Source organism: Gadus morhua, chromosome 7, assembly GCF_902167405.1.
Source record: "Gadus morhua chromosome 7, gadMor3.0, whole genome shotgun sequence".
Classification (NCBI taxonomy): Eukaryota; Metazoa; Chordata; class Actinopteri; order Gadiformes; family Gadidae; genus Gadus; species Gadus morhua.
Genome location: NC_044054.1, coordinates 7,663,542 through 7,675,687, shown reverse-complemented (window position 1 = coordinate 7,675,687; position 12,146 = coordinate 7,663,542). Strand labels below are relative to the sequence as shown.

The 12,146-nt window shown below is 48.6% G+C and overlaps 1 protein-coding gene across 1 annotated transcript in view; it reads left to right on the top strand.

Annotated features, from left to right (window-relative positions):
- LOC115547917 (filamin A-interacting protein 1-like) overlaps positions 1-12,146 on the top strand; it is a 74,295-nt gene that overhangs the window by 60,510 nt on the left and 1,639 nt on the right. Inside the window, exon 5 of the mRNA XM_030362429.1 lies at positions 3,913-6,784. Coding sequence (XP_030218289.1) covers positions 3,913-6,784 — 2,872 coding nt within the window. The remainder of the gene's footprint in view (positions 1-3,912; positions 6,785-12,146) is intronic.

Below are 12,146 nucleotides of genomic sequence, written 5' to 3'. Positions count from 1 at the left end.
GAAGTGTGAGATTCCTGGGGCTTGCCCCATGAATTCAACCAATGCACACGCTCACACGCCATACTTCGTATTTCTCACGCAGAGGAATTACCAGGATAGCGCCCACCAATTTGGGCCGCTATTTAACAGTGTTACAGGTAGGAATCAAATGTGTTTCCCGTACGTAGGGTAACCAGACGTCCTCTTTTGCCCGGACATGCCCTCTTTTTGTGACACTTTTAAAAAATGTTTTGCGGAATTTCAAAATCGTCCTGGATTTTATTTTATACATGTTCACATTGAATTTGCGTTGCGTTTCTCTGGGTCGTTCACAAACTAGTTAGGCTACGCCCTCCCCTACTCAGTTCTGTTTGCTTTGCATTGGTGGAAGTGAGTAGGGGGAGTGGTTAAGTAGAGCCTTCAGATTTGACGGTTTGACTTACTCAGTTACCGTCGTGTTTTGTATTTATTTTTTTACCATTATTGTTTTATAGGGACAAATATTTCACACATTTCTCCTACAGGGGATTGATAAAGTTCTACCTAGACTATTGAACAGAAACTTGGTCATACTTTACACACATTATCACAGCATTGGCCTAATGCCACAGATATATTTTCAGCATTGGACTGAATGCCACATAAATATATAATTATGTTTTTGCACGTTTGCAACGTTTAAAAGTTCAGGGTATAAAGTTCAAGTATATGCCTCTACTTGTATTGCTTAAGCCAATAGCCTTTTGAGGCTGTGTTTTTTCTGAATATTAGTGTTAAGGGCCAATAATGCTTACTATCATACGTTAGTTACCAGGTCTGTGGACACATTTATGATGGTGTTATGATGGTGTAGCCAGGCATGTTGTTTTATTGTTAATATGTCAATTTGTTTTTTATTGAAAATACTTTGTATAGATGAATTATCCCCAAACTTGTCATCGTAACACCTTTGAAATAAACATGACTTAACATGGCAGACACCTGTGTATTGTTTATCATATGCGGTAAGAGTGTAACGTTTTCAACTCAGTTCCTTGGTAGAACCTACTTACAGTAAAAATCACTTCTGATGGAAAAAAAGATGTGTATGAAAAACACTTTGTTATCTATTGTTACTATTATATTGTTTAAAATGTACGCATATATTTAAAAAATATATAGCGTATAAAAAGTGGCTGGTAAAATAGATGAGTGGCGGGTAGATTTTTAACCCACAGTGGCTGGTGGGCAAAAAAGTTTATTTCCAATCTCTGGTATGCACCTTTGTTTGTTTCTGTGTGTGTTTGGTTATGTGTACGTTTGTGGGTCTGTTTCTGTGTTGGTGTGTGTGTGTGTTTGTGCATGAGTGTGTGTAGATCAAAGTGTGTGTTTGTGTATGTGTCTGTTTGTGCGTCTGTTTCTCTGTGGTCATTCATAAAGCATAGCACCGTCATTCATTTCATATTGTGTGTGTGTGTGTGTGTGTGTGTGTGTGTGTGTGTGTGTGTGTGTGTGTGTGTGTGTGTGTGTGTGTGTGTGTGCATCTGTGTGCGTTGATCCAGAGGCCAGTACCATTTGTCAGTACGGATAGCCCGATGACATCATTAGTAAAACATGGACCGCCGAGATAACACGCTAAAGTAAACAGAAAGATCGCCATGGAGACACAGAGAGAGAGAGAGAGAGAGAGAGAGAGAGAGAGAGAGAGAGAGAGAGAGAGAGAGAGAGAGAGAGAGACAGAGAGAGAGAGAGACAGAGAGACAGAGAGGGAGAGAGGGAGAGAGAGAGAAGGGAGGGGAGAGAGAGAGAGGGAAGGTGAGAGAGAGAGAGAATGGAGGGGAGGAAGGGAGGGGAGGAAGAGAGGGGGGAGAGGGAACGAGCGAAGGTGTGAGAAAGAGAGATAGAGAGAGAGAATGGAGGGGAGAGAGAGAGAGAGAAGGTGTGTGAGAGAGAGAGAGAGAGAGAGAGAGAGAGAGAGAGAGAGAGAGAGAGAGAGAGAGAGAGAGAGAGAGACAGAGAGAGAGAGAGAGAGAGAGAGAGAGAGAGAGAGAGAGAGAAGATGAGAAAGAGAGGGAGAGAGAGTGAGAGTGAGAGAGGCGGGGAGAAAGTAAGACGAGAGAGAGAAAGGACGTGAGAAAGAGAGGGAGGGGAGGAAGTGAGCGAAGTTGTGTGTGAACAAGAGGGGGGGGGATAGCGAAAGCGAGAGGTAATGACAGAGGAGGAAAATCAAAAATAAAAATGCACAAAGAGGTGGTGAGCGCAAAGTGAGAGACGGTGAGTATCAAGAAGGAGTAGGAGTGTTTCAGTAAACACACACTCCGGGTTCGAATAAAGGATGCGAGACGTCCACCCACACACTCGGCAGACCACCGGGAACACCGGTAACCGGGGACAACGCCTGTGGATGTGCGCAAACCCATTCTGAATGCCCATTTGCTAACAGTTTACAGAAACATCCGTAGAACTTCGGGAAGCAACATTACAAATGTCTTGTCAAAATTGGAATTATTCGATCGAAATTAACTGATCTGAGTAGTAAATGTTATCCAGGAACATTCTCGAAGGAAATTAGTGCTCGTTACAGCATGTTTCATTTACATTTAGGGGATTTAGCAAACGCTTTTACCGCACACGACTCACAACGGTTCACACACACATTGACACACCGACGGTCAAGTCGACCCTTCAGGGTGACAGCCAACTCGTCAGGAGCAGTCAGGGTGAGGTGCCTTGCTCTGGGACACCTCGACGCCTAGGAGGAGCCAGGCATCGAACTAGCAACCTTCCGGTGAAAACTCAAACCGCTCTACCTCCTAAGCTACTGTCGCCCAGTTTGAGACGTGCTTCCTCTCTCTTGTTTGTTCAAAGCCTTCTATTCCGTCCCAGACGTCAGTGGAAAAGCTGTACTGGGTGTCCTGGGATCAAGGCCATGACTTGATGTTCACCAGGAATAACCGACAAATTTACTCACCGTTTAACAGGGCCGCTGGCAGAGCTAGAGAGAAAGAAAGGCTATTTTGAGCCAGACCTGAGATGCTTACTAGGGGAAGGTTTTTTTATGACCTGGTGAATTTTCCATGACCTCAGATCTCGGTCAGGTCAGAGTAGCTTTGGGAACAAATGTTTTCTTTATAGAGGCTTGGATCTCCTTGAAACAAAGGAGAGTAGCTCGGAATTCAAACCCACAAGTTCTCCGACGTATGAGTGAAAAACACAATGTTTCAGATGTGTGCGATTTATAACAGATGTGGAATGAAAAGCAATTTAATTTGAGCCAAGCAGAATCAAATTTTACATTCACATTAACGCTTTTATCCAAAGCGACTTACAATAATTTGTCAGATGAGAGAGAAATAACAACATATTGCTGTTGGAATAGAAAGGATCTTCATAGAAACAAGTGCCAAGCACTTACAGTTTCTGATGTATTCGATTTGTGGCGGTCAGGAGCAAAGGAGGTAGAGTGGATTGACTGGTAACCAGAAGGTTGCTAGTTTGATCCCCGGCGAGTGTCAAGGTGTCCCTGAGCAAGGCACCTTCATTGTTGACTCCACCATCGGTGTGTGAATGAAGGTTGTTAGTCACTTTGGATGAAAGCGTCTGCCACACGCCCTAAAATGTAATTGTAAAGCTAGCAATGGATCATCAGTGAGGAAATTATTTCTGAGATTAATCCTCATGAATTCATGTAAATACTTCAACTTCTGGAAACGTAATCACTGTAAAAGTAATTTATGCAATGCGCTGTTGAATGTGATCACAATCTCTCTTCCACATGGCTGTGTTGTTTGCATACATATATGTTAATATATATGCTTGTGTTTATTCTAATATTTATATTTAAATCCCCTTAATGTAAATGTAACAGAGGTGGAACAAAAAGCACTTTCATTTACTGCAGCACGATCCAAAATCCCGCAGAACTTCTCTAACATCTCCTCCTTTCTCCCTCAGGCTAAAACTCCTATTGGACCAGGAGAAGGCGTACCAGGAGCGCAAGGAGGAGGAGCACAACAAGAAGGTCTGCGCCCTCAAGGAGGAGCTGACCAAGCTCAAGTCCTTTGCCTTACTGGTCGTCGACGAGCAGCAACGCCTCACCGAGCAACTCGGCCGCCAAACCGCCACAGTCACCGAGCTCTCCTCGGCCGGCGCCAAGACCCAGGAGGAGCTAGCCTCTGTTGCCGCCCGCCTGAAGGAGGAGGAGTCTAAGGTGTTCCGCCTTGAGTCGGAACTCCGCGACCTCGCTGTCGGACACCACCAGGAGCAGGAGGCCATGACGGCCAAGCTGGCGGGCGAGGACGCCCAGAACCGTGTGCTGCGGCAGAGGCTGTCTGCACTGAGTCGACAACTGGACGAACTGGAAGAGACGAACAAGACCCTGCGACGGGCCGAGGAGGAGCTGCAGGAGCTCAGGGACAAGATCGGGCGAGGGGAGGGCGGAAACTCGGGGCTGGCGTCGGAGGTGGAGGAGCTGAGGCGGAGGGTGCTGGAGATGGAAGGGAAGGACGAGGAGTTGATTCGCATGGAGGAGCAATGCCGCGACCTGAACCGGAAGCTGGAGAAGGAGGCAGGGCAGAGCCGCGGGCTGAAGACAGAGGTGGACAAGCTGAACCAGCGCATCCTGGAGCTGGAGAGGCTGGAGGACGCATTCGGGAAGAGCAAAGTGGAGTGCGGCTCACTGAAGAGCAACCTGGAGAGGGAGCGGACGGTTTCCAAGATGGTGGCCGGGGAGCTGGAGGTGCTCAGGGAGAAGGTGAAGGAGCTGGAGGCGGCGGAGGCCCAGCTGGGCAGGACAGAGGTTGGCCTGAGGGAGGACCTCGCCAAGCTGAAGACACTCACCGTGCTGCTGGTGGACGAGCGGAAGAGTACGGCGGAGAGGATGAGGCAGATGGAGAGCAAGGTGCTGAACAGCTCGGGGAAACTGCAGGCTGAGCAGGAGATGGTGAACTCAGTCACCGAGCGATTAATCGAGGAGAGCCGGAAGGCACTAAAGTCGAAGGCCGAACTGGAGGAGAAAGCGTGCAGGGCAGCGAGGGAACGGGACGAGCTGAGGGCGAGGCTGAACGTCGAGGAGGGGAAGAGCAAGGACTTGGAGGCCAAGGTGGGCATGATGAAGAAGAGGCTGCAGACGCTGGAAGGCATCGAGAGGGAGTACCTCCGGAGCAACAGCGAGGGGAAAAAGGAGCCGATCAACGCGTCCATCAATACCAAGCGCTTCCAGCAGGAAGACAACAAGGTGAAGGAGCTGACCCAGGAGGTGGAGCGTCTCCGGAGTAAACTCAAGGACGTGAAGGCGCAGGAGGTGGTGGAGAGGGTGGAGGGCGAACCGCTGAAGACGGAGGAGCGCGAGCTGCTTGAGAAGAGTTTTGCCGAAGAGCACGAGATGGCCGAGACACTGCGGGGCGAGCTGGCTGCGTCACGCACAGAGCTGTCAAACTACCAGAAGAGGGAGTGCGGGCAGGAGCAGGTGCTCTACAAGCGTCTGAAGGAGGAGGAGGCCAAGTCGGGCCACCTGACCCGTGAGGTCTCGGCCCTAAAGGAGAAGATCCATGACTTCATGGGGACGGAGGAGAACATCTGCCGCATGAAGAACGACCAGTCGACCCAGCAGAGGAGGCTCACACAGCAGGAAGTGCGGAATAAGGAACTGGCCCGGGAGATGGAGACCCTGACCGGGGAGCTTGAGAGATACCGACGCTTCAGCAAGAGCCTGCGCCCGGGGATGAGTGGTCGACGGTTCTCGGACCTTCACGTCTCCACAAAGGAGGTGCAGACGGATGCGTTTGATTTCCTGGGGTCCCGTTGCTCAACAGAGGAGCCGCTGGAGCGGGCGGTGGTCAACGGGAGACTGTACGACGCAGGCGAGTCGGAGGAGGAGGGGAGTGAGAGCGAGAGCGAGAATGAGTGTGGACCCTCGCGGCGGACCGATGCGAACAACCGCAACAACAGCCTCATCCGAGCGGCGCGCTTCCCACTGACCCCGCCCCCGACGCTGGTCAATGTGAAGGCGTTGCCAGGGGCCACCAGGCTCAACGGGAACCACCACGGGGATCCGAAGCAGCCGCAGCAGCAAAGCGATGTCTTGCTAAGCAACAACCCCGGCCGACCCCTGCACATCAAGGTGAACCCTGAACCCCGGTTGAACACGGCCCTGTTGGGGATAGGCTCCCTGGGGGTGGTTGCTGTGGAGACGGCGCCGTCGTACACCAGCACTGCCGTCATCCCCACCAGCGGGGGGGGGGCGGCCAAGCCGAGGATCACCATCATCCAGAACGCTTCCGTCTCCCCTGGCAACAAGTCGGTGTCGCCGTCATCGAGGGCCAAACGCTCGCCGCTGCACGAGGGTCTCTGTTCGCCCAACCGGGCTCCCTCCCCGCTGACCATGGCCACCGCCTACTCCCCCCGGACGCGGACCCCGGACTCCCCCGTGGGGGGGGGGACGCCGCCGTGTGACCGGGGGATGTCGCCCATCCAGATCGTGTCGGTAACCACAGCGACGCCCGAGCCGGCGGCGGCGGAGGTCGCGGTCGGCGGCATGTTCCGCGTGGCCCAGCCCCCCCACTGGCAGGTCCAGAGGGCCAACAGCACGGGGGGAGGGGCCAACGTGTTCACCACCGAGGACAACAAGATCCACATCCACCTGGGCGCGCCCTTTATTCAAAGCGTTGTTAGCGGCAACAGCGGGGGCGGAGTCAGCCCCACCCCAAGCCACGCCCCACCCGCACCTCAGGATCAGCGGACGCCCCCCAAGGGCGGTGCCAAGGTCATGAGTAGCATCGTCATTAAGCCCACACCCCCCCCTGTACAAAGGCCGGCCCACATTACCGTAAGTAACAGCAACGATTGACCACGCCTCCCCCTCAGAAAGACCCGCCTCCACACCCCAGCTCCATCCCATAATACCTTCCAGCCACCCTTAGTTACAGTGGTCCCTCCCCCCTTCTCCATCCAATAATACCTTCCAAACACCCCTTAGTTACAGTGGTTCCCCCCATCTCCATCCCATATACCTTCCAAACACCAGTTAGTTCCGGTTCACCCAGTACCCCTGTATCAATGCCCCCGGTGCCTTTGGTTGCTCTTCCTCAGTGTTTCCCCGTTGTGTTACTAGAGGACTCATGATTGTGTTGTTGTTGTTATTTTAAACACACACACGTACACATGTAGAGACACACATACACACATGTAGGCACGCTCGCACCCACACACACACACACACACACACACACACACACACACACACACACACACACAGGTAGGCACAAACACACGCATGTAGGGACAGACAGACACACACATGTAGTCTCACACACACACGCACACACACACACACACACACACACACACACACACATTTTTTTATCGGTTGGTGTGCTCTCCCTGGATTTGTGTTCGAAAATGTGTTTTTGCTGTTGCATGAAAGAGGATTTGAAGGTGTTTAAGGTTTTTAAGGTGTAGGAGTTGGGGTCGTTTTTAATTTGTTGTGCACTGACTTTTGTTAGGCTGGAATATCGAACATGTAGTCCAAAACATCTGATTTGTAACTTTTTTTCATTACTTTATATGGCTTAACCTGAGATTGTATTTTTTCCTTTTATAAATAAGTGTACAAAGTGGGTTTTAGGGTTGAGTTTGACTTTGACAGCCTGCTGTTTCACACTCACCCCAAATAAGCATGTTTTGATCATGTCAAAAAAATATTTTGCCCATGAAAATACAAGCACATGTTTGATTTGAATAAATTGGTTTTGTGTTTTCATTTGCATGATGCATAACTTCATAACATTCCCCTTACATCTCACTCTGGAGCTTAGGAGTAACAGAGCCATTAAAGTCAAGTTTGGGTGTTTAGAGAGAGAGAGAGAGAGAGAGAGAGAGAGAGAGAGAGAGAGAGAGAGAGAGAGAGAGAGAGAGAGAGAGAGAGAGAGAGAGAGAGAGAGAGACAGAGAGAGAGAGAGAGAGAGAGACAGAGAGAGAGTGACAAAGTGTGGGAATGCTGGAAGATTAAACGTTTTCGTGTGCTTCGTGTGCGACGTAGAATAGCGTTGTTAAAGTCTCATCACAGAACCCATGAAGATCCAACTGACTTAAAAACAGACAGAAATATAATGTATATAATAAAAGGTTAAGCAGTAGGGGTGTAACGGATCACAAACTCACGGTTGGGATCGTGTCAGGGTTTTTGAGTCACGGGTCGGATCATTTTCGGAACAACAACTACGGAAAAGATAACAAGACAAATGTGACCTTAAATAAAATCTACAAATGTGTAAAAGCTAAATAAAGTGATGTTTTTGGTAATAATCCTTTGAGGATAGTAAATATTGAAAAAAATTGCTTGTGTCAACATAAAATAAAAAATCATAAAAAATCATTTAAACAAAATAATTATTCCTACTTCTTTTTAACATGGAAAGTAAATAATAAAAAGGTCCAAAAGGAAGCACAGAGAACCGGGTGGAAAGACTACAACCAAACATTAACATCCCATTTCCGCCTCCGGTTCGGTTTCCGTTTCAATGGGATTTACGAAACGCCAAATAAAACACGACAGAAACTGTATTTTGCTATGATACTTGATTAGGAACATCAACGAACACCACTAACCACTCGGTGAGTTGCACATTTCTGAAAACGAACGTTTACGGTTGTTTTAAGGACAGGTTTGTGAATGCCCAAAGCCAGCCATTCTGAAGCAGGCAGGGGCGAATCGAAATGAGCCAAATACCTGAGGCAGGACCAATAGTCAACATTTCGATGTGTCACCCACTATATATTTCATCCTAGACAAACCAGAAAGGGGGCTCAATGTGCTAAATACCGGAATTTCCCTATAAACATGCGCTGATCACTTGAGCGCAAACCTTTCTTTCTTTTTTTTTTTTTATCAGCCGATCCGCGGATCACTTGCGTCCCGAACCATGAGGGTTACGTACGGAACAGTTGCATCACTACTAAGCAGTCATGGCTGGCAATGACATTTTTGTATTCAGAACTCTCCTTAACAATGCAAAAAAATAATAATACATATATTATAAAAAAATTAAATAATCCTACATAGTTTGGGAACATTTCATTCAATTTCCCAGCTGCCTGAGTTGATGACTAGCACTGCAGAAGGCAGGTGTGATCTAGCTGGTAATTTGATCGTAATCGAGTCATTGACTACTCAGATTAGGCACGGGAAGGATAACTTCCTTTCCGATAAAACTGTGCAGCTGGTTGCTAAGAGACGGTTAAGTCAATAAACAAGGTCTCTACGTGTCCCATGTAAAGTAAATGCTGTCGGAATCGCAAGCGGAATGAGAAGAGTGGGGTTCTGAAAATGAAATTGTAGACGAGGACACACACATGTAGGCATGCGCACACACACAGACACACACGCACACACATGCACAGACATTTAAACACACGCACACACACGTAAACACACACGCACACATGTAGCCACACAAATGTAGGCATGCACACACACATACACAGACACCCACACACACACAAATACACAGACACACACACACACACACGTAGGCATGCACGCACGGACACAAACACATGTAGGCACACACACACATACACAGACACACACACACACACACACGTGGGTACAGACAGACACACCCGCACTTACTCAGACCCACACACAGGCACACATATGTAGCCACACACGCACACACACACATTTATACACACAGACACACACAAACATATATATACACAGCGACACGCAAACACACATACCCTCCCCTCTAAGGATTTGAATAAAGTATTTGATTGATTGAGACAGAGCAGGAATGCGCTCCAGGAAATCTGATACACAACTGGAATAAAAAACACACTATAAAACACACTATTAATCAGACTTGCTGGCTGGTGGGGGGGGGGGGGGGGGGGAGACGAACCAGTCAGCAGCTGGGACCCTCGTCTGTCACCTTGGTTACCCTCTCTGACTCAGGGGCCAACACAACACAAGCGGGGTAGGGGCCACAAACACACAAATATGTAGACAGACACGTGTGTCTGTCTACATATTTGTGTGTTTGTGGCCCCTACGTGTGTACACGTAGACAGACAGACACCCACATGCATGTAGATAGACAGACAGACAGGCACAGATGTAGACAGATAGACAAAGAAACAGACGCACATGAACACACAATCTAAAAGTAACAACAAATGTTTTTCTAATGTGTGTGTGTGCCGGTTTATGACACACATTCGCGCAGCAGTCTCTCTCTCTCTCTCTCTCTCTCTCAGTCAAGGGCCCCATAAAAAACGGCTGTTTGGTTTCCGTGGAGACGACGGCAGTGCCGGTCTTGCAGGAAAGAGCAGCGCAGGAGAGGGGCACAAAGCGGGGGCACGCTTTGTGCTCGCTGCCCGTCCCACGGATACACAATCTAGACCAGTGTTTCCCAACCTGGGGGGCGCCAGAGAGCCAAGGGGGGGTGTGAAGCCTCTGACTTCGAGAGAAAAATTGACGTCCGAACACTGCCGCAATTTCAGATTGTAGCAAATGGGGATCTCACGGGGCCTGAAAATAGACCTGTCGCTAAGTCGCGCCCCCTGTCGTTACCACGACGAACTCGAACAAACAAAACAGACTCGATAACAAAAACATGTGGAAAAATGTCAGCTGACAGTATATTAAAGCAGGCTTTGGAGAGGTTTTGGCCGAAAAAGGGTTTAATTTCTTCCAGGATCAATCGAAAGGGACTACACAACGCTATGGAGGGGTATACTCAAAACTTTAAACAAACGCAATTAACTATATACATGTGCAAAAACGCCAACATATTCTTTATTTTGCTGACCACTTGTTTTTTTATCCCGACAAAAGCCTCCTAATGACAGTTCTCTGCGACACTCTGCGTCTCTCTCGTAGATCGCACCATCTTTTAACGTCTTGGTAAACTGCGACTGCATTATCTTCTCTCACATGATCAGCAGTCTGTGGTTTCACTTTCTCTCCAGTTAGAACTGCTCATGATGATATCGCTGCGTTGTCTCTGTGGAGACAGCGCAGCATCAACACATCTACCCAAGCCCCCCCCCCCCTAAGTTAGGCTACTTTTTAGGGGGATGCTGTTGAGGCTCTCAGCTGTGCCAGAGCTTTCATGGTTGAAAGGAAAACCACCTGACGTTGCCGCCCGGTGCAGCAGTGTGAACTGCCCAGTTTTTAGAACGTCGCAGCCCGTCTTGTCGCAAGGAGTCGCAAGTTGCAAGTCGTTGCGAGGCGAATCTTTGGTCTGAACGAGGCTTGAGGGCGGAGCTTATCGACAGGTCACTCCTATCAAGTCGCAAATGCATTATTGCCATTCAGCACACTTGTCGCCATCAAAACAAAAGCGCGCAACAGACTGGAGGTGCACAACGACTTTAGACTGGCTGGCATTAATATTACACCTGACACCCCAGCCCCGGCTGTGGGTATGCAAACCCAAGGTTCACATTAATGAATGAATGGGGGGGGGGGGGGGGGGAAGAGATGTCGGTAGGTTGTGATGAAACTCTGTGTAAGGTGCAGAGCTGTCGGGTTAAATAAGATGTCAGGCTTTGCGCTAGAAGGTCTTGGGCAGCAGTGTAACATCATGGTGATAGGCCCCGGTGCCCTATACGCAAGCGCACGCACACACACACACGCTTGGACACACAGACGCACAGTCGAGAGAGACCTCGAGAGAACTGCTAATGCCAACATTTAGGCTAACGTTACAGGTGACTGGCCACACAACCTCATCCTCCACTCAGTGTTAGCCTACCTTACCGACTGGGCCCCGGTTGCTCCGTCGATATTTACGCCACTGACTCTTGGGAAATCTCTTGGAAAGAAAAGGCGAGTTATAGTGTGCAACTTTAAAATAATAATAATGACAGCATCGTGTGTTGTCCAATTCCAACTCCATTTGTTCATACTTACATAAGTTTAAAGTTTAAGTTAACGCCTCAAATTTTTACTAATTTCAAAGGGCTTTATTAAAATGAGAAACTTATATTCTCACTTCCAATGCATTTCAAATCTCACCCTCCTGCAGTAAGATAAAAAAAAAGCGCAGCCAAAATAGTGCAATAAAAGTAAGTAGATAAAAGTATCTTATATGTGTGGATCTGGCGTCATCTGGCGCCCACTTTCAGAATGGTGATCGTGAACGGAATTATAAGGTCAATTTTACACCACGTGACCACTCAAA